This window comes from Oncorhynchus tshawytscha, linkage group LG32 (assembly GCF_018296145.1).
Source record: "Oncorhynchus tshawytscha isolate Ot180627B linkage group LG32, Otsh_v2.0, whole genome shotgun sequence".
Classification (NCBI taxonomy): Eukaryota; Metazoa; Chordata; class Actinopteri; order Salmoniformes; family Salmonidae; genus Oncorhynchus; species Oncorhynchus tshawytscha.
In genome coordinates, this window is record NC_056460.1 from 12,182,720 (window position 1) to 12,206,084 (window position 23,365).

Below are 23,365 nucleotides of genomic sequence, written 5' to 3' on the forward strand. Positions count from 1 at the left end.
AATAATAAGGTATTTGAGGTAGATATGTACATGAAGGCAGGGTAAAGTGACTAGGCATCAGGATAGATAATATTAAGGTATTTGAGGTAGATATGTACATGAAGGCAGGGTAAAGTGACTAGGCATCAGGATAGATAATAATAAGGTATTTGAGGTAGATATGTACATGAGGGCAGGGTAAAGTGACTAGGCATCAGGATAGATAATAATAAGGTATTTGAGGTAGATATGTACATGAAGGCGGGGTAAAGTGACTAGGCATCAGGATAGATAATGTATTTGAGGTAGATATGTACATGAAGGCAGGGTAAAGTGACTAGGCATCAGGATAGATAATGTATTTGAGGTAGATATGTACATGAAGGCAGGGTAAAGTGACTAGGCATCAGGATAGATAATAATAAGGTATTTGAGGTAGATATGTACACGAGGGCAGGGTAAAGTGACTAGGCATCAGGATAGATAATGTATTTGAGGTAGATATGTACATGAAGGCAGGGTAAAGTGACTAGGGCATCAGGATAGATAATATTAAGGTGTATGAGGTAGATATGTACATGAGGGCAGGGTAAAGTGACTAGGCATCAGGATAGATAATGTATTTGAGGTAGATATGTACATGAAGGCAGGGTAAAGTGACTAGGCATCAGGATAGATAATAATAAGGTATTTGAGGTAGATATGTACATGAGGGCAGGGTAAAGTGACTAGGCATCAGGATAGATAATAATAAGGTATTAGAGGTAGATATGTACATGAAGTCAAGGTAAAGTGAATAGGCATCAGGATAGATAATAATAAGGTATTAGAGGTAGATATGTACATGAAGGCAGGGTAAAGTGACTAGGCATCAGGATAGATAATAATAAGGTATTTGAGGTAGATATGTACATGAAGGCAGGGTAAAGTGACTAGGCATCAGGATAGATAATAATAAGGTATTTGAGGTAGATATGTACATGAAGGCAGGGTAAAGTGACTAGGCATCAGGATAGATAATAATAAGGTATTTGAGGTAGATATGTACATGAGGGCAGGGTAAAGTGACTAGGCATCAGGATAGATAATAAGGTATATGAGGTAGATATGTACATGAGGGCAGGGTAAAGTGACTAGGCATCAGGATAGATAATAAGGTATATGAGGTAGATATGTACATGAGGGCTGGGTAAAGTGACTGGGCATCAGGATAGATAATAATAAGGTATTTGAGGTAGATATGTACATGAGGGCAGGGTAAAGTGACTAGGCATCAGGATAGATAATAATAAGGTATATGAGGTAGATATGTACATGTGGGCAGGGTAAAGTGACTAGGCATCAGGATAGATAATAATAAGGTATATGAGGTAGATAAGTACATGTGGGCAGGGTAAAGTGACTAGGCATCAGGATAGACAATAATAAGGTATATGAGGTAGATATGTACATGAAGGCAGGGTAAAGTGACTAGGCATCAGGATAGATAATAATAAGGTATATGAGGTAGATATGTACATGAGGGCAGGGTAAAGTGACTAGGCATCAGGATAGATAATAATGTATTTGAGGTAGATATGTACATGAAGGCAGGGTAAAGTGACTGGGCATCAGGATAGATAATAATAAGGTGTATGAGGTAGATATGTACATGAGGGCAGGGTAAAGTGACTAGGCATCAGGATAGATAATAACAAGGTATTTGAGGTAGATATGTACATGAAGGCAGGGTAAAGTGACTAGGCATCAGGATAGATAATAACAAGGTATTTGAGGTAGATATGTACATGAGGGCAGGGTAAAGTGACTAGGCATCAGGATAGATAATAATAAGGTATATGAGGTAGATATGTACATGAGGGCAGGGTAAAGTGACTGGGCATCAGGATAGATAATAACAAGGTATATGAGGTAGATATGTACATGAAGGCAGGGTAAAGTGACTAGGCATCAGGATAGATAATAATAAGGTATTTGAGGTAGATATGTACATGAAGGCAGGGTAAAGTGACTAGGCATCAGGATAGATAATAATAAGGTATTTGAGGTAGATATGTACATGAGGGCAGGGTAAAGTGACTAGGCATCAGGATAGATAATAAGGTATATGAGGTAGATATGTACATGAGGGCAGGGTAAAGTGACTAGGCATCAGGATAGATAATAAGGTATATGAGGTAGATATGTACATGAGGGCAGGGTAAAGTGACTAGGCATCAGGATAGACAATAATAAGGTATATGAGGTAGATATGTACATGAGGGCTGGGTAAAGTGAAGGGGATCAGGATAGATAATAATAAGGTATTTGAGGTAGATATGTACATGAGGGCAGGGTAAAGTGACTAGGCATCAGGATAGATAATAATAAGGTATATGAGGTAGATAAGTACATGTGGGCAGGGTAAAGTGACTAGGCATCAGGATAGATAATAATAAGGTATATGAGGTAGATAAGTACATGTGGGCAGGGTAAAGTGACTAGGCATCAGGATAGACAATAATAAGGTATATGAGGTAGATATGTACATGAAGGCAGGGTAAAGTGACTAGGCATCAGGATAGATAATAATAAGGTATATGAGGTAGATATGTACATGAGGGCAGGGTAAAGTGACTAGGCATCAGGATAGATAATAATAAGGTATATGAGGTAGATATGTACATGAGGGCAGGGTAAAGTGACTAGGCATCAGGATAGATAATAATAAGGTGTATGAGGTAGATATGTACATGAGGGCAGGGTAAAGTGACTAGGCATCAGGATAGATAATAATAAGGTATATGAGGTAGATATGTACATGAAGGCAGGGTAAAGTGACTAGGCATCAGGATAGATAATAATAAGGTATATGAGGTAGATATGTACATGAGGGCAGGGTAAAGTGACTAGGCATCAGGATAGATAATAATAAGGTATATGAGGTAGATATGTACATGAGGGCAGGGTAAAGTGACTGGGCATCAGGATAGATAATAACAAGGTATATGAGGTAGATATGTACATGAAGGCAGGGTAAAGTGACTAGGCATCAGGATAGATAATAATAAGGTATATGAGGTAGATATGTACATGAGGGCAGGGTAAAGTGACTAGGCATCAGGATAGATAATAATAAGGTATATGAGGTAGATATGTACATGAAGGCAGGGTAAAGTGACTAGACATCAGGATAGATAATAATAAGGTATATGAGGTAGATATGTACATGAGGGCAGGGTAAAGTGACTGGGCATCAGGATAGATAATAACAAGGTATATGAGGTAGATATGTACATGAAGGCAGGGTAAAGTGACTAGGCATCAGGATAGAATATAAGAGTAAAACAAAGAACAGTGGCAGCAGCAAATGATGAGTGTAAAAGTGTGCGTTAGTGAGTGTGTAATGTGTACGTATGTGTGTTTGTGTTGTGTCGTTGTGTGTGTGTGTGTTTGAATGTGTGTGGGTTTTGTGTGAGAGTGTCAATGTAGTGTGTGTGAGTGAATGAGTATGTATGTGGTTTATTTAATCTAGTGAGTGTGTATATGGTGTGTATATAAAGTGTAGTGAGTGTGCGTAGGGTCAGTGCAAAATAGAGTCAGTGCATATAGTTTGGGTACCATTAATTGACTATTTAGCATTCTGGCTATTTAGCGGTCTAATGATCAGGCCTACCACCGTAGTGTCGTCAGCAAATTTGATGATGGTGTTGGAGTTGTGTGTGGCCACGCAGTTGTGTTTGAACAGGGAGTATAGGAGGGGACTAAGCACACACACATGTGTTGAGGGTCAGTGTGGCGGAGGTGTTGTTGCCTACCCTCACCACCTGAGGCCGACCCGTCAGGAAGTCCAGGATCCAGTTGTAGAAGGAGGCGTTTAGTCCCAGGGTCCCTAGCTAGGTGATGAGCTTTGAGGAGACTATGGTGTTGAACGCTGAGCTGTATTCTATGAACACCATTCTTACATAGTTATTTCCTCTCTTGTCCAGGTGGGAGAGGACAGTGTGACGTGCAATCGCGATTTCGTCATCTGCGGATCTGCTGGGGCTTTATGCGAATTGGAATGGGTCCAGGGTATCTGGAATGATGGTGTTGATGTGTGTCAATACCAGCCTTTCAAAGCACTTCATAATTACAGATGTAAGTGCTATCTATCGCCCTGATAGTCATTTAGGAAGGTTACCTTGGAGTTCTTGGGAACAAGGACAATGGTGGTGAAGACACTTGGCAGCTGGTCTGCGCATACTTTGAGAACGCACTCTGGTATCGCGTCTTATGATTGTCAACCCATTTAAACGTTTTGCTCACATCGGCCACAGAGAGCGAGATCACACAGTCATCCGTAAAAACAGGGGCTTTCATGCACGGCACAGTGTTACACTCCTCAAAGTGAAAATAAAAACCATTTAGCTAGTTTAGGAGTTCTGCATCACTGGGCAACTCATGGCTGGGTTTACCTTTGTAATCCATTATCACCTGCAAGCCCTGCCACATATATTAGGATTCCACCATGTATTAGGATTCCACCTTCCTCCTATATTGTCCTTTCACATGTTTGATGTCTCGCCGGAGGTCGCAGCGGGCTTTCTTGTATGCATCCATGTTCATGTCCCGTTCCTTGAAAGCGGTAGCTCTAGCCTGTAGCCCAGCGCGGATATTTCCTGTTATCCATGGTTTGGATACATTATTATAGTCACTTTGGGGATGACATCCTCTATGCACTTATTGATGAAGCCAGTGACTGTTGTGGTAAACTCAATGCTATCAGATGAATCCTGGAACATATCCCGGTCTAGCAAAACAGTCTAATAGCCTCGCGTCTGCTTCATCCGACCAATTCCACATTGAGCGTATCACTGGTACTTCCGGTTTGAGCTTTTGTTTGTAAACAAAAAGCAGGAGAATGGAGTCGTGGTCAGATTTGCAGAAGGGAGGACGAGGGAGGGCCTTGTATGCATTTCTGTGGGTAGAATAAAAGTGGTCTAGAATTTAAGCGCCCCTAGAGGCACAGGAGACGTGTTGGTAGAAGTGAGGTAGGACGGTTTTAAGTCTCCCCGTGTTAAAGTCTCCGCCCACCGGTTTCTGGTTTGTTTATGGCCCCATACAGTTCATTGAGTGCCAGAGTAGTGTTGGCTTGGGGAGAGATGTAGGCAGCCCTGACAATTACGTCTGAGAACTCTCTTGGTAGATACAATGGTCTGCAGCTTACCGTGAGTTATTCTATAGCAGGTGAACAAAAGCTTGATATTTCCTTCACACTTGAACCAGCACAGCAGTTTTTATTCATGAAAATAAACACACTCCACCTCCTTTCGACTTCCCCCGAAGCCGCTGGACGATCCTGCCACTGCATAGAGAATCCACTGAGTACTACGTGCACAGCGTCATCATCCAGCCACGTTTCAGTAAGACGTGTAATACTGCAGCTTTTCAAATCTCTCTGATAAGAGACTCTCGAATGAAGCTCATCCACCTTATTATCGAGTGACCGGACATTTGCCAATAGAACGGAGGGGAGCGCCGTTCGGTGTTCTCTTCGCCTCACTTTCACCAGGACCCCACCTCGTCTCCCGCGTCTACGCCTGCAGCGTTTTGGTATGCCGTACTCACTTAGACTTACTTAGTGTTGAGTCGCTCAACACTCTCAGGCCAATAGGGAGAGAGAAGAGAAGAAGAAACAGAAGAGAAGGCCTTGCTGGTTAACGCAAACTCCCGTCATCCTCCGACTCAATTAGCCCCAGCTGTTGTGAGAGTGCTGAATGAGAAAGCGTGGGAGTCTGCTTCACATTAAGATGGTGCTGTTTTAACGCACCCAAATGATCAGAGCAGAAACACGTGTCCCATGCCAACCAACCGCCAACCCGTTCTGGAGGCCGTGAGGGGATGACATCACACACGGTGATGGCGGACCATGCAATAAACCAGTGACAGTGGACGAACTTACTACCGATGAGTGGAAGCAAACACAGAGCCAAGGTGGTAATGCAATATTCTCCTTCCACACAACGATATGGCTTCCCACCAAACCACCTCTCTAAACAGGTTCAAGGTTCAGTCTCTAGGAGAGTAAAAGCAGAAACGTGTACTCAAGCAAGCTACACACACACCATCGGTGGTATCTGGGTTGCATTATGCATTTAACCCTATCCCGCAAAACAAAACAAAAAGCCAGAGGAAGCCTGAAATTCCACAAAGAGCTTTGACTGAATGCATTTTTGCTATTCTGTCAATCAAACACGTCCCACAAGCCCTCAGTGTTATGGCATGAGCGTTGCCGAAGGTTACGGAATGTATTGTAGCAACAATGTGTTTCCACAGGAGATGGTATAGATTTCCCCTACTGTAATCATAGTACGTGATGTAGAGATTGCATGTGATGTAGAGATTCTCTCCCTCTTTAATTTACTGACTTTATTGTCCCCGAGGGGGAAAATTTTGTTGCAGTATCATGTACATGTTTAAAATGGTGTTTTCACACACAAACATGGTGTTTTCACGCACAAATGACTGTTTTCTGTGTTACCAGCCCCGGCATCTATTCTCCTCATTTGACATTCTCCTCCATATATAAGGTGTTACCATTTGGAATACCCTTCCAAAATCTGTTATCTGGGTAAAGCTGGAATTCCGTCAAAGCGAAATTGCGTCTTAAAACAGCCCTTTCACTTTACATCATCCTGCTCAAAATTCCCCTTTTAAAAGACGTCCGGCCAAAATAGACTTCAAGATTTTCAGTTTGTCAAGATAACAATAGAATATCATTCTTAATATGTCTAAATTTCACTAGGTTTTGTGAGTAGAGTTATTGCAGTTCATATGAGCGCAGTCTTTGGGAAGTTAACCAGAATTGTCTCTGTGTGAATCATCAAAAAACGATAGTTCCTCATCTTGTTGTCAAAGAAAGCGAGAAAGAGACGGAGAGATCCAACACAGGGGGCTCTGACTAGCACAGATTGACCTGCTCGTGTGTTGACCTTGCTGGGGGAAGATGGCCCAGGGGGCTCTGACTAGCGCAGATTGACCTGCTCGTGTGTTGACCTTGCTGGGGGAAGATGGCCCAGGGGGCTTTGACTAGCACAGATTGACCTGCTCGTGTGTTGACCTTGCTGGGGGAAGATGGCTCAGGGGGCTCTGACTAGCACAGATTGACCTGCTCGTGTGTTGACCTTGCTGGGGGAAGATGGCCCAGGGGGCTCTGACTAGCACAGATTGACCTGCTCGTGTGTTGACCTTGCTGGGGGAAGATGGCTCAGGGGGCTCTGACTAGCACAGATTGACCTGCTCGTGTGTTGACCTTGCTGGGGGAAGATGGCCCAGGGGGCTCTGACTAGCGCAGATTGACCTGCTCGTGTGTTGACCTTGCTGGGGGAAGATGGCCCAGGGGGCTCTGACTAGCACAGATTGACCTGCTCGTGTGTTGACCTTGCTGGGGGAAGATGGCTGGGGGCCTGACTAGCGCAGATTGACCTGATTGTGTGTGACCTTGCTGGGGGAAGATGGCCCAGGGGGCTCTGACTAGCGCAGATTGACCTGCTCGTGTGTTGACCTTGCTGGGGGAAGATGGCTCAGGGGGCTCTGACTAGCGCAGATTGACCTGATTGTGTGTTGACCTTGCTGGGGGAAGATGGCCCAGGGGGCTCTGACTAGCGCAGATTGACCTGATTGTGTGTTGACCTTGCTGGGGGAAGATGGCCCAGGGGCTCTGACTAGCGCAGATTGACCTGCTCGTGTGTTGACCTTGCTGGGGGAAGATGGCTCAGGGGGCTCTGACTAGCGCAGATTGACCTGCTCGTGTGTTGACCTTGCTGGGGGAAGATGGCCCAGGGGGCTCTGACTAGCGCAGATTGACCTGCTCGTGTGTTGACCTTGCTGGGGGAAGATGGCCCAGGGGGCTCTGACTAGCACAGATTGACCTGCTCGTGTGTTGACCTTGCTGGGGGAAGATGGCTCAGGGGGCTCTGACTAGCGCAGATTGACCTGCTGTGTTGACCTTGCTGGGGGAAGATGGCCCAGGGGGCTCTGACTAGCACAGATTGACCTGCTCGTGTGTTGACCTTGCTGGGGGAAGATGGCCCAGGGGGCTCTGACTAGCGCAGATTGACCTGCTCGTGTGTTGACCTTGGCCCAGGGGGGGTCCCTGTCTTTGGGGATATTTTTACTATGTATTTTTTTTTGTATGTACAGTCCATGCATTCAAGGTCCTACAGTATGACCGTCCTGGACAGCTGTACATGTGGCCCTTACAATACAGTGAAGTATGGATCCTCTAAAGGTCCAAGAAACCATCAAGTTTCAATGTGACGGTCTTTGGTACCAATGTAAAATGCCATTATGATCTTATTGTCAAAGTGACTGACGCGGTACAGTTAGCTACTGTACGGAATCCCTTACATGCTAAAAAACAACAACGTGCTGTCTCTCACAGCATCTTTCTGTGAGGAACACTGTCCTGGTGGAAAGTGATGAGATAATTGTCAAACTGATTTAGTGGATTACTGTAACTCATCTGGGACTGATACTGTCACAGACCACGGAATTAATTTTGTCTAAAGACTACGATGATCAAAAGAGATGCCTCAAACTCAAAGCAATCTGTATCAACCCACTTTGCAATCTGTATCAACCCCCTTTGCAATCTGTATCAACCCCCTTTGCAATCTGTATCAACCCCCTTTGCAATCTGTATCAACCCCCTTTGCAATCTGTATCAACCCCTTTGCAATCTGTATCAACCCCTTTACAATCTGTATAAACCCCCTTTGCAATCTATATAATTTGAGGAAAATGCTACCAAATTTCTATCAGCACATTGACTGTAGTACTCGCTGCTGAAACACTCGACCACTGCTACTCCAACTTCCAGATGCCTTCAAGGCCCCCCTCCCTTCGGCAAATCAGAACATGACTCCATTTTGCTCATCCCTTCCTATAGACAGAAACTCAAACAGGAAGTACCTGTGCTAAGGCTAATCAACGCTGGTCTGACCAATCGGAATCCATGCTTCAAGATGGTTTTGATCATGCAGACATAGACATGTTCCGGGTAGCCTCAGAGAATAACATTGACGTATACACTGACACGGTGACTGAGTTAATCAGGAAGTGTATAGCGGATGTTATTCCCACCGTGATTATTAAAACCTACCCAAATCAGAAACCGTGGATAGATTGCAGAATTTGTTTCAAAACTGAAAGCGCGAACCCTCACATTTAACCATTGCAAGGTGACTGGGAATATGGTTGAATACAAACAGTGTAGTTATTCCCTACGTAAGGCAATCAAACAGGTAAAACGTCAGTACAGAGACAGAGTCGCAATTCAACGGCTCAGACATGAGACATATGTGGAAGGGTCTACAGACAATCACGGATTACAAAGAGAAAAGCAGCCACGTTGCGGACAATGACATCTTGCTCCCGGACAAGGTAAACACCTTCTTCGCCCGCTTTGAGGATAACACAGTGCCAATGCTATGGCCCACTCCCAAGGACTGTGGGCTCTTGTTCTCCGTGGCCGATGTGGGTAAGACATTTAAACATGTTAACCCTCGCAAGGCTGCTGGACCAGATGGCATCCCTAGCCACGTCCTCAGGGCATGCACAGACCAGCTGGCTGGAGTGTTTACGGACATATTCAATCTCGCTCTATCCCAGTCTGCTGTTCCCACTTGCTTCAAGATGGCCACCATTGTTCCTGTACCCAAGAAGGCAGAGGTAACTGAACTAAATGTCTATCCCCTTGTAGCACTCACTTCTGTCATCATGAAGTGCTTTGAAAGGCTAGTTAAGGATCATATCACCTCCACCTTATCTGACACAGTAGACCCACTTCTATTTGCATACCGCCCCAATAGATCCACAGATGATGCAATTGCCATCGCACTGCACACTGCCCTATCCCATCTGGACAAGAGGAATACCTATGCAAGAATGCTGTTCATTGACTACGGCTCAGCCTTCAACACCCTAGTACCCTCCAAGCTCATCATTAAGCCGGGGCCCTGGGTCTGAACCCCGCCCTGTGCAACTGCGTCTTGGACTTCCTGACAGGCCACCCCCAGGTGGTGAAGGTAGGAAACAACACCTCCACTTCACTGATCCTCAACACAGGGGCCCCACAAGGGTGCGTGCTCAGCCCCCTCCTGTACCCCCTATTCACCCATGACTGTGTGGCCACGTGTGCCTCCAACTTAATCATCAAGTTTGCAGACGACATAACAGTTGTAGGCCTGATTACCAAAAATGACGAGAGCCTACAGGGAGGAGGTGAGGGCCCTGGAGGAGTAGTGCCAGAAAAATTACCTCTCCCTCAACGTCATCAAAATGAAGGAGATGAACGTGGACTTCAGGAAACAGCAGAGAGAGCACATCCCTATACACATCATTGGGACCGCAGTGGAGAAGGTGAAAATCTTCAAGTTCCTCGACATACACATCACCGACGATCTGAAATGGTCCACCCACACAGACAGTGTGATGAAGAAGGCGCAACAGCTTCTCTTTAACCTCAGGAGGCTGAAGAAATTTGTCTTGGCCCCTAAGATCCTCACAAAATTTTACAGATGCACAATTGAGAGAATCCTGTCGGGCTTCATCCCCGCCTGGTACGGCAACTGCACTGCCCGCAACCGCAGGGCTCTCCAGAGGGTGGTGTGGTTTGCCCAATGCATCACCGGGGGGCACACAACCTGCTCTCCAGGACAACTACAGCACCCGATGTCACAGGACGGCCAAAGAGATCGTCAAGGACATCAACCATCCGAGCCACGGCCTGTTCACCCCACTACCATCCAGAAGGCGAGGTCAGTACAGGTGCATCAAAGCTGGGGCCGACAGACTGAAAAACAGGCGCTATCTCAAGGCCATCAGACTGTTAAATAGCCATCACTAGCCGGCTACCAGCCGGTTAGTCAACCCTGCACCTTAGAGACTGCCCTATATACATAGACATGGAATCACTGGTCACTTTAATAATGGAACAGTAGTCACTTTAATAATGTTTACATACTGTTTTACTCATTTCATATGTATATACTCTATTCTACTCTATTTGAGTCAATCCCACTCGAACATTGCTCGTTCTAACATGAACATATTTCTTAACTCCATTTTTTAACTTTAGATTTGTGTGTATTGTTGTGAATTGTTAGATACTACTGCACTGTTGGAGCTAGGAACACGAGCATTCTGCTACACCCGCAAAAACGTATGCTAAATATGTGCATGACACCAATATGATTTGATTTGATATCAATCCCCTTTGCAATCGATATCAAACCCCTTTACAGGAGAATTCAAAAACTAAACAAAAATATCACCCTTCATTTAGTCCCCCCCTCTCTCTCTCTCACTGGCACACACATTAACTCAGGCCACCACTGCAGCAGCATTTTGCACAGAGCCAGTAATGTCATATTTCAACACATTCTCCCACTAGCTACGTGTGGCGCCCAGCAGGGTTCAGAGTAGTAGTGGATGGTAACACACTACTAGGTTTAAACAAGGTACAGATGGGCCCATACTGCAGCCCTGCCAGCCATCAGGTTGAATTTGCTGTGGCCCCGCTGCGATGGTCCCGGGCACCCTGCTGGAAACAGGCCTGGCCCACCCCTATTTTCCCGTCTCTGCCACCAATGCAACAGAATCCTTGGTGGCCCCTGGCCAGTACAGACGCAGGAGGGAGGTCTGGGCCTCCTCAGAAACCTAACATGTGGCTTCTCACTGTTGAGGAGGTTTTACAAATTACAGTTGTCTGATTGGCTGTCTGTTTTGGCTGTCTGCTTCTGTGGCTGGTTTCAGTGAGCCCAGAATCAAAGTTACGGTCACAGTTATGCATCTGTGAGTTGGACTGGCTCTGTGTGACGTTGCAGGCATGCATGCCCGTATTTGAGTGCACGCATATGCTAAACTTAAACAGTGGCTGAGCAAGTTGCAAGGCTGTATAGAGCACAGTTAACCAAAAGTAGAAGTCCTTAGAGTGCGTCCAAATCCAGACTCTGAATAAACCATTATGCAATGGTTTAAAAAACAAGTCGTAAAACAGTGATAACACTTTGTAGGAAGGAGGTCCTCGTTGCGTGAGGGAGGTCATTCACCCCTTTGAACTACCGGCACTGGTGTCGCGATTCTTCAGGGGGGATTACGCCACGGTGCAAAGTGCAAACTACTCGGACACTCTTTTCGCACCTCTGTTTCTCACTCCGTTTGTTTGCCAGGCGTTGTCGGGCAGGTGAGTGTCAGGATGGTCAATGCGTTTGGCGGACGGCGGTCGCCCTTTGAAGATGAAGGATACGGCGGTTCATAAAGGATGGCGATCCTTGGTGGCAGCTCAAACATTAACCAAACCACATCACCATGCCTCATCATGGTATCATTGTTAATGAATATTGCTGTTGTATTCAGTTGTAGAGGATCCTACATGAAATGAAAGGTGTGAAAGGACAACACTATACAGTATACTTTCTTGTGAAGGGTTGCTTTGTTTTTTTATGAAATCTGCAGGAGACCATATGAATGTAAATACTAGTCTTACATTTTGACAATCTAACCGACATTCTCTAAATGATTGTCTTCATTGTAGTTCCCCCGTTGTCCATTTCCGAAAACTTGAATGAGTTATTTCAGGTGAGAACGTTTTAATTACTGACATATCATCATGTCAATGTTGATCTTTCTTCCGTCAATGGAACTAGGGAAGAGTCTATCAAAAAGACATCTCAGCAAAACACTGTTTCCTCTAAGCAAGTGGTTAGAGAATTTAAGCCCAATTATCTGAAGGGGAGCCAAATCTCAATGTCAATCCACCACCACAGTCATCTTCCCCATGTCAATCAAACTGTTGATTGAAAATAACACCTGGGAGCGTATTTAGGTCTGCAGGTCTGCTCAAATCGGCCAGATGATGTTGCGGTTTGAGGCTGGATAAGTGAAGATATCTACGGGGGGTTTCTCGGGGGATGAGGGGGATCCATGGAGATTTGGACAGGCTTGAAGCGATGTCTGTGCCAAGTCACTAATATGCTTTCTATGTGCCAACAAAGTTCTAGAGCTGAGAGAAGGGCCCTCCCCTGCCCCGCCCTCTCCACCCACTCTATGAACAAGTAGAAAAACTACCGTGAAGTGGTTCTCAAGAAAAGATAAAGCCTGTTTCATCCAAAAAGTCTCTCTCTCCCTCTCTCTCTCTCATATTGTGCATGCCTCCAAGCATTCTTCTTAATCTTTCTGAATTATTCAAGACCCCTTCTCTCAACACTTTCAAGCTATGCAACCTGAAGCTAATAAAACAGGACAAACTCAGGCAGATAATGCAGTGGAACAGCATTGCATTTAATTTTCTGTATCTGAAAGACTTTCCTCCTAAAGTGATCATCTTCCTCATCACAATTAGCTGAATTGGCATCTCCTACATTCTCCTTCAGATGCTGTAGCGTCACTCTGAGTGGATAGAGTTCTAAAGCAAGAGAATCTAGTTGATTCAATTGAGACACTTGCGTGCTTTACTTACAGGTAGTTGAGCATCCTTGCTGACGCCGACCGAATTCAACATTACGAGACAGTCGTGATAAGAGAGTCTATCCATCCAGCCATGTCTGTCAGGCCGAGACTGGTCACACCTGAATTGATATTGAACCCACGATTCTTCCTCCTCCATGCCTCCATTCCTAAATGCATTAGATTACAAAGACGGTCTCCCGCGTGGCCTGTGAGAATCAATATCCCAAATGGATCTGGAAGTGCATGAAGGTCCTCTAAGATTCAGACGAACTAATCAGCAAAGTGCACATCAAGGAGGGAAGGCGACCTGCAACCTGTTTCAATGGGTTTTGTTTTTGTAAGACCAACTGCATTCAAATCACTCCACAAATGCAAAGCTATTTGTAGTGGAATGCCTAGGCCTTATATATATATATATATATATATATATATATATATATACTGCTCAAAAAAATAAAGGCAACACTAAAATAACACATCCTAGATCTGAATGAATGAAATTTTCTTATTAAATACTTTTTTCTTTACATAGTTGAATGTGCTGACAACAAAATCACACAAAAATAATCAATGGAAATCAAATGTATCAATCCATGGCGGTCTGGATTTGGAGTCACACTCAAAATTAAAGTGGAAAGCCACACTACAGGCTGATCCAACTTTGATATAATGTCCTTAAAAATGAGGCTCAGCAGTGTGTGTGGCCTCCACGTGCCTGTATGATCTCCCTACAATGCCTGGGTATGCTCCTGATGAGGTGGTGGATGGTCTCCTGACGGATCTCCTCCCAGACCTGGACTAAAGCATCCGCCAACTCCTGGACAGTCTGTGGTGCAACGTGGCGTTGGTGGATGGAGCGAGACATGATGTCCCAGATGTGCTCAATTGGATTCAGGTCTTGGGAACGGGCGGGCCAGTCCATAGCATCAATGTCTTCCTCTTGCAGGAACTGCTGACACACTCCAGCCACATGAGGTCTAGCATTGTCTTGCATTAGGAGGAACCCAGGGCCAACCGCACCAGCATATGGTCTCACAAGGGGTCTGAGGATCTCATCTCAGTACCTAATGGCAGTCAGGCTACCTCTGGCGAGCACATGGAGGGCTGTGCGGTCCCCCAAAGAAATGCCACCCAACACCATGACTGACCCACCGCCAAACCGGTCATGCTGGAGGATGTTGCAGGCAGCAGAACGTTCTCCACGGCATCTCCAGACTGTCACGTCTGTCACATGTGCTCAGTGTGAACCTGCTTTCATCTGTGAAGAGCACAGGGCGCCAGTGGCGAATTTGCCAATCTTGTTGTTCTCTGGCAAATGCCAAATGTCCTGCACGGTGTTGGGCTGTAAGCACAACCCCCACCTGTGGACGTCGGGCCCTCATACCACCCTCATGGAGTCTGTTTCTGACCGTTTGAGCAGACACATGCACATTTGTGGCCTGCTGGAGGTCATTTTGCAGGGCTCTGGCAGTGCTCCTCCTGCTCCTGCTTGCACAAAGGCGGAGGTAGCGGTCCTGCTGCTGGGTTGTTGCCCTCCTACGGCCTCCTCCACGTCTCCTGATGTACTGGCCTGTCTCCTGGTAGCGCCTCCATGCTCTGGACACTACCCTGACAGACACAGCAAACCTTCTTGCCACAGCTCGCATTGATCTGCCATCCTGGATGAACTGCACTACCTGAGCCACTTGTGTGGGTTGTAGACTCCGTCTCATGCTACCACTAGAGTGAAAGCACTGCCAGCATTCAAAAGTGACCAAAACATCAGCCAGGAAGCATAGGAACTGAGAAGTGGTCTGTGGTCACCACCTGCAGAACCACTCCTTTATTGGGGGTGTCTTGCTAATTCTCTATAATTTCCACCTGTTGTCTATTCCATTTGCACAACAGCATGTGAAATGTATTGTCAATCAGTGTTGCTTCCTAAGTGGACAGTTTGATTTCACAGACGTGTGATTGACTTGGAGTTACATTGTGTTGTTTAAGTGTTCCCTTTATTTTTTTGAGCAGTATATATATGATAACCAATATCCAGGTTCAGTCAACGACAGCAAGTAGCAAGATTCAAGGACTTGGACAACGATCATCATCTGGAGAGAGATCCTGACAGACTAATAGGCTGTATACATTTCTTATTCTCAGCCATTGGCTCTTTGGACCATGACAAAAACAAGTGCCTATCATTATCTCTATAATAAAATAGAAGTACCTATCCCTGTGTTGTGTTTCACACACACCGTTGAAAAAGATGCTGGTCTTGATGACGTTTCCTTTCCCCACCTGGTGCTTCCTTTCTCATTTACTCTGAATGTCCCCACTCCGTATCACTTTCGAATTCTACACTAGATCAACTCTGTAACTGAGAACCTGTTATGACTGCAGAGGATCCAGAGAGAGCCTTTCAATTTACGGACTGTCAAATAGTGCTGGAAGCTTTCAATATTTCAGCACATCCAACCAAGCAGCTCATAGCAAAGCTTATCGTATAGTACAGCACATCTCGTTCTGACATCACTTCTCTGTTACTGAAGCTTATAGTACACACAGTGTTCTGTCCTAGCCATATCTTTATGCTACAATTACTGATTGCAGTGGAGGCTGCTGAGGGGAGGACGGCTCATAATAATGGCTGGAATGGAGCTAATGGAATGGAATCAAACACATGGAAACAATGTATTTGATACCATTCCCTTTATTCTGCTCCAGCCATTCACACGAGCCCGTCCTCCCCATTTAAGGTTCCACCAACCTCCTGTGACTAATTGCTTTTACAGGTGGTAACAGACAACAGCGCTATGCCACACACTACTACCCCAACTCCAACTCCACCTCACCCTCTCAAAAACCCAGAGAGGTGTCAGGCAGACTATTCTTCTCCCTGAGGCGGTGTTTGTTTTAGCAGAGGGTGTGCGACCACAGGACCCCTCCGCACCCCGCTCTGCACGCCTTGTCTGACGGAGCAGGCGGCCCGCAGCACAAACAGCGCAGAGGAATGTATTGCTACAGGATGTGTGTGTGTGTGTGTGTGTGTGTGTGTGTGTGTGTGTGTGTGTGTGTGTGTGTGTGTGTGTGTGTGTGTGTGCTGACAGCATGATTGATACAATGAGTGACGCTCCTTTGTGGCCCCATGCGAGACACACCACACACACATGACACGAACACACACACACATGCTGTTCCGGTAAAAAAATAAAGTGTCAAGGATACTGTGGATAGGGGGGAACAATTCATTCTTCATTCCTATAGCGGAGTGGTTGTGTCTAAACAAGTCTGTTTGCTTTTCCAGGATGGGAGCCCTGGCGACCCAAGGAGGGAGGCACAGCCTTCCTTTCCTCCTCACAGAAACCGCCACTGACAATCACTTATTCATTTGTATTAATTTGTCACTGTGTTTCACCTATTTTATCAACTTAATTTAGTCATTGTCACTCTGTGTTTCTCATCGTTGGCAAACTAGTATAAATCTTGGATTTGACGGCAGGGCTTAGAAATGTAGCCTGTAATATGGAGGACTGCGGTCAGGATATTTTGAGTGGTATATTATCAGATTCAGAGCTCTCTTAATTGAGGTAACACCTCAGTTTTATACATGACTGGGGTGACCTTCTCCAAAGTGTATTCGTAGCCAGTCACCATAGTAAAAGCTTAGATATTTCCACAAGGCTCAAGCCTGTTTATCTGCCACAGAGAACCACTCTGTTGAAATGGAAACAAACAGCAAACAAAACCCTTTTACGTGTCAAAACAGTCAACATGTGCCATGGATGACTGTCAAACAACACAGCCCCACTTTCCGAGGGCCTCCCGGGTGGCGCAGTGGTTAAGGGCGCTGTACTGCAGCGCCAGCTGTGCCACCAGAGACTCTGGGTTCGTGCCCAGGCTCTGTCGCAACCGGCCGCGACCGGGAGGTCCGTGGGGCGACGCACAATTGGCCCAGCGTCGTCCGGGTTAGGGAGGGCTTGGCCGGTAGGGATATCCTTGACTCATTGCGCACCAGCGACTCCTGTGGCGGGCCGGGCGCAGTGCACGCTAACCAAGGTTGGTGTTTCCTCCGACACATTGGTGCGGCTGGCTTCTGGGTTGGATGCGCGCTGTGTTAAGAAGCAGTGCGGCTTGGTTGGGTTGTGTATCGGAGGACGAATGACTTTCAACCTTCGTCTCTCCCGAGCCCGTACGGGAGTTGTAGCGATGAGACAAGATAGTAGCTACTAAACAATTGGATACCACGAAATTAGGGAGAAAAAGGGGTAAAAATATATATATATATATATATAGATATATTAAAAAAAATAGAAATACCAAGACAAAGTTGGAGTTGGAGTCAGTTCACTTTACTGTTCTCCGATGCAAACAATATGGGGTTGAACGAGGAGTCTCCTGTCACTGTAGGGCGATAATTAATGTGTGCCATGAAATCGCAAATCCAATCTAGAGTGGGCTACAGTGAGAAATCAAGGTTTATCCACCTTCATCATCATCATCATCATCATCTTTTCCATCAGCAATGTCTCTTGTATTCACATTGCATGCCCTAATAAGTCTTGAACTATTATTATAAATTATTATTATAAATGTTTGGTATACAATGCCAATGAAATACTGCACATTTTCAGAGTTGATAGAGTACTGACACATCCATTATGCAGCAATGCGGTTGATGAAGTCGTTTAGGTATTACGGTCAGGGAACCACCCCCCACTAGGCCTACCTCTCATCTTAACCTCGATAGCATGCATGTATCGGGCAGTTACTTGGCTTATAAAGGGTGAGATATTTCACAAGGAATCAATTCCCTTCGCTTACATCAACAACCCATATCACAACTTTTAACCACACTCATCATGATAAAATTGTATACAATATCAACAGTCAACAGCCAAGTCAATATCAGACTACAATTTTCCAATAATTCATTCTCCTTTATCTAAACCAGTAGCACTCACATTCTCACCAAGCTCATGCACGCTCCCTCTCTCTCCTCATCTAAGCATGAATACATACTATCTTTAAGTGGGTCCTAGACATGTCTGGCAATAAAAGCAACTACCATATCTTTGATTCTGCAGCGGCATTGTCTCCATCTCTATAGCAGCTGATTGAGCCTCGCTGTTGGAAACAGTGTGTTGAAAGGCACGATGTGATAACTTCCTCTATGTGCTTTATTAGTCTTCATAGGGGCAGACCAGGAAGCATAAATCTAAATGGGCCGGTTCATTGAAGATCGGAGTAGATATGGATTCCGGTTCCTTTTCTTCTTGTAGGCCTAAAGCGTTCACACGAATTAACTATGTCCGATGATATCGGTGAAGACCAGCACGTAATACAAAGCGGCTCATATGAATACTAATAAGAAGCCTATTAATAATATTTAGAATGATTACAATAGTAATGATAACGTGTTATGGTTGTAATTAATAATGATTGCCTAATAATGTCACATGTATTTGAGTATTAGGCTTAATAGATGGATTAACATTTAGCAGATTGTTTCCAATTAAGAAAAAATCATATTGTAATGTTTAATAAATACATTTAAAAAAAAAGGCAATTTCTTTTGATATAATAACAACAACAATAACCATTATCATAAAAGTTTCGGGATGAAATAATGTTTTTTTTATATACTTTTTTTTTTTAATAATAGTTTTATGATACATAAATGATACATAAACGTAATTTAGACCTATAATTCACTTTGATTCAAACGATAATTAAACAGGCAGAGAAGTCTGTTCAATTACTGTGGTGGTGCAGTTTAAATGCGCTTGAAATAAATGACGGTGCGTCGCTTTATTGTAGCGATAAAGTTGGAACTGTACATCAGTTTTCCCCATGAGAAACATTTCAACGCAATGATTAGACATTGTGATGTGGCGGTCTTTCTGAAGTGGGTGGTTGTTATAAATCTCCATTTGAGCTATGGCGGTAATGGGCTTTTAGGTTTTCAAATTGAGATGTGACTTTTTATGTGCATGGACGCGCGACATCATTTCATTGAAAGAGAGTGCATTTTGTGGCGTGCCGAACAGTGGTTTTGGTTTATCCTTAATTCAGACCTCTTTAACAACCATACAAGCCTTCTTTTTGATAGCCTACATTTTCAAATCACATCAGTATCATGTTTTAATGAAGGCGTGGTCTATTAATACAGCGTGGGCTGATCAGACTAAAATTGACATAGCCTAATAAAATGCTTAAAATTATAAAAATGAATTTAGAGACAAAATAATAATAAAAAGTATTGTTATTATTATTATTATTATTATTATTATTATAACATGTTAATACTAATAAGGATTTTAAATTGTTTTCCAGAACTATATAAACTACAACAAAGGATAGGCCATTTTTCCTCGAGCCTTGGAGTTGGAAACCTAAATTACACAGGTTTTGTAAAACTTGAGTGTACTTGTTGGTGCCTAATATGATGTGCTATAATCCCATTTTTAATTCATGACAATACAAATAACTCTTATAGTATTTCGACAACTTTCATCCAGAGAAAATAAGCCTATCTGAATCTTTGTTTTTCAACAGAACTGACAAATGCGCAGTGCCCACCTTAGCAATTAACTCAACCAACCAATACCAACATTACCAAACTTAAAAACAGTCAAATCTCCCATGACTGTACAAACAAGAGTCACCCAATAATACAATTTATGCCAAATGTATTTTCGCCTGTGATACAGGCATTGTGTGGAAAGGAAACTGCTGCAGTGCTTTAAAGATAATTTGGATGGTTTTTGGAGATTATACTGTTTTGACTTACCGACACATTCGTTGGCTTCTCTAGCTGTTGCGCGTTGCCACGGCCGATCATAATGGAAAGGCTTGCACCTGTCGCACTCCGGTCCCGCGGTATTATGTTTGCACTCGCAAACAAGGTTTCCATCCCTGTCTTTTACGCACCGCGAAGCGTGGCCATTGCATTTGCATCGACCGCCAACTTGCAGATCGGACACCGCATAGAAATAAGAGTCCCGGGCTAGCTCCGAGTCATCCTCGTTCTCATCACCGAAAGTGTGCAATCGGCTGAACGTCACCTTGATATCCGTGGCGGTGACCCAGTCCTGGAGCACTGGCGAGTTGTCGAAGTCGTGCGCCGACGGTCTGCCGTCCAGAGTGCTGAAGGCAATGAGACCGCCGGATAGAGGGTGCATGTCCGTGTGGGAGTCCGTGCATATCGCCTCTTGTTCGTTCTGTTTGGTAATGGTGGCCTTGCTCGGTTTGGTGTACATTTTCCTGCACTGGGCCGAATAGTATTGGAAAGGTACCCAAGATTTGCCGTAGTCCATAGACTTGAAGATAGCCATAGATTCGGGTCGAGGTGAGCAGAACTGCAGGCTTACGTAGGTGACTTCGAATTTCTTGCCCAGTGACAGTGTTATGGTGACGTTTTGGGGGTATTGGATGTAATTTTCCGATTGCCAACATGTGAGATTATGGGGGTTGTTGAGATCCGTTAGATATGTCGGTGGGTGATACTTTTTGGGGTCCGAGGCATCGCAAGTATGGCAGTTCCTATTTCTCTCATCGCCCTTCTCTGTTACCAAGCAGTACCTACCCGGGGTTTTACCACAGGTGCTGGAAGTGCGGACTTCCTTTCCGAAAGCGGAGTTCACAAAATCGGGGATGCATCTCCTCGGGTTACCGTTCTCGTCGTAGCAAGGATCCGGGGGGGATGTTTGCGCGGCGAACATGCTCACCCCATAGCCACCGAGCACCCCCTCTACCACAAAGGAAATGGTCACGACAGTGACCACGGTATCCAAAATCCTTAGCATTGTATTCCTTGTTCTTCAGTGTCTCGTGCGCTGAAAAACACCAGCCGTTCCCTGAAAAGAGAGATAATAAATAAGACACTTTTGCAAGATGTCCAAAAGAGCACGGCAGATGTAAAGCTATGATTTAAAATAGAAAAGCAACACCTCAATAGATAGAATTTACCATGCACATAGATCGAATAACATTTTCATATAGATTACCATCACATGAAAAGCCTACATCAAATATAATTTGAACCGTTATTAATATGAACACACTGTCAGAAGAAATGTACTTATAACATTAGCCTTTCATAATGCACCTATTAAGTGAAATAAATGGGCTTACGAGGTTAAGAAATCTCCACATATGACACTATTCCTCGGAATAATAATTCAGCTAGGCAGAAAAGTCATTCAAATATTTCGGTCGGGTGCCTGTCCTGTCACAAGCGCGATCTGTTGTGTTCTTGTTTGTTTTATTTTGAATCTCCGGGAGCAAAATATCTACACGCGTCTAGATGTATGAGCCGCTACTCTCGCTCTGTCTGTTTCACTCCCTGTGTGCCTGTCTTTCTCATTCACTCACTCACTCCCTTCCTTCCTCTATCTCTGTCTGCCGCACTGACCGTAGAGAAAGTGAAGGACGATTGGAGCGTCTGCAGAGTTTGAGGTCATCTTGAGGAGTGACATTCCCGCGTAAAAAGAGTGAACAACGACATCCACTGGTAGTTTATCGATAACAAGATAGATACGGCTAATTAAGTGCCACGCGAAGGAACAACAAACTGATCAAGTTTATCTGATTATCACGTAGATTATATCACGTAGATTACATAATCCAAGGCTTCCACATAAAACCGTTTCTATATTGCTAAACGAAATGGAAGCTTATATTTCATCAGGAATATTGACTTTGTCACATTAGCCTTTTATTAGGTTAAAATATATGCTTTTTAATCTATTTATTATTATTATTAGTAGTAGTAGTAGTAGTAGTACTACTATTATTGTTGTTATTTCTGGGGTATTATGGTGCATTTGTATTTCATAATTTAGACTGTGAGCCAGTTAAGAGTTAAGCATATTATATGCATGCCTAATGTTTTTTTCTTCCCATTCGGTAAGCCTATCAGTTTTCCAAAAGTTTAAATAATCAAACCTTCATGGAAACCAAGTGCAAATAACGAAAAAGTTTGTCCTATTCTATAATATGATAAGACTTCTGTGCATATTTTATAAACTGCTCAAGACCACTATAAAAATATGACTTTTTCGATATTTCTGACTTCACAATTGTTGAAGAAAATAAATGCAGTGAATACTATGCATATTATATCTCTCGTAATGCTTCCATAGCCTTTTCATTGGGGATTACGCCTATAATACACTATATATACACAAAAGTATGTGGACACGCCCTCAAATGATGAATTCGGCTATTTCAGCCACACCCCTTGGTATCAGGTATATACGATCGAGCACACAGCCATACAATCTCCATAGTCAAACATTGGCAGTAGAATGGACTTACAGAAGAGCTCAGTGACTTTCAATGTGGCACTGTCATAGGATGCAACCTTTTCAACAAGTCAGTTCCTCAAATGTCTGCCCTGCTAGAGCTGGCCTGTCATCTGTAAGTTCAGTTATTGTGAAGTGGAAACCTCTAGGAGCAACAACGGCTCAGCCGCGAAGAGGTAGGCCACACAAACTCACGCAATGAGACCGCCAAGTGCTGAAAGGCGTAGCACGTAAAAAATCATCTTTTCTGGGTTGTAACACTGACTACCAAGATCCAAACTGCCTCTGAAGGCAACGTCAGCACAATAACTGTTCATTGGGTGCTTCATGAAATGGGTTTCCATGGCCAAGCAGCTGCACACAAGCCTAAGATCACCATGCGCAATGCCAAGTGTCGGCTGGAGTGGTGTAAAGCTTGCCGCCCTTGGACTCTGGAGCAGTGGAAACTTGTTCTCTGGAGTGATGAATCACGCTTCACCATCTGACAGTCTGACAGACGAATCTGGGTTAGGCAGATGTCAGAAGAATGCTACCTGCCCAAATGCATAGTACCAACTGTGAAGTTTGGTGGAGGAGGAATAATGGTCTGGGGCTGTTTTTCATGGTTCGGGCTAGGCCCCTTCGTACCA

The 23,365-nt window shown here is 44.4% G+C and overlaps 1 protein-coding gene across 2 annotated transcripts in view; it reads right to left on the reverse strand.

Annotated features, from left to right (window-relative positions):
* The window catches only part of LOC112230274 (netrin-1), a 93,283-nt gene extending 71,432 nt beyond the window's left edge, over window positions 1-21,851 (reverse strand). Inside the window, exons 1-2 of one of the 2 annotated variants that reach the window (XM_042310791.1) lie at window positions 21,565-21,851; window positions 20,222-21,287 (exon numbers count right to left, since the gene is read on the reverse strand). In XM_042310791.1, the coding sequence (XP_042166725.1) occupies window positions 20,222-21,236 (1,015 nt within the window). In that variant the 5' untranslated portion in view covers window positions 21,237-21,287; window positions 21,565-21,851. The remainder of the gene's footprint in view (window positions 1-20,221; window positions 21,288-21,564) is intronic. The other variant, XM_024396503.2, reaches the window with a different exon arrangement.
* Window positions 21,852-23,365: the final 1,514 nt, after the last annotated feature.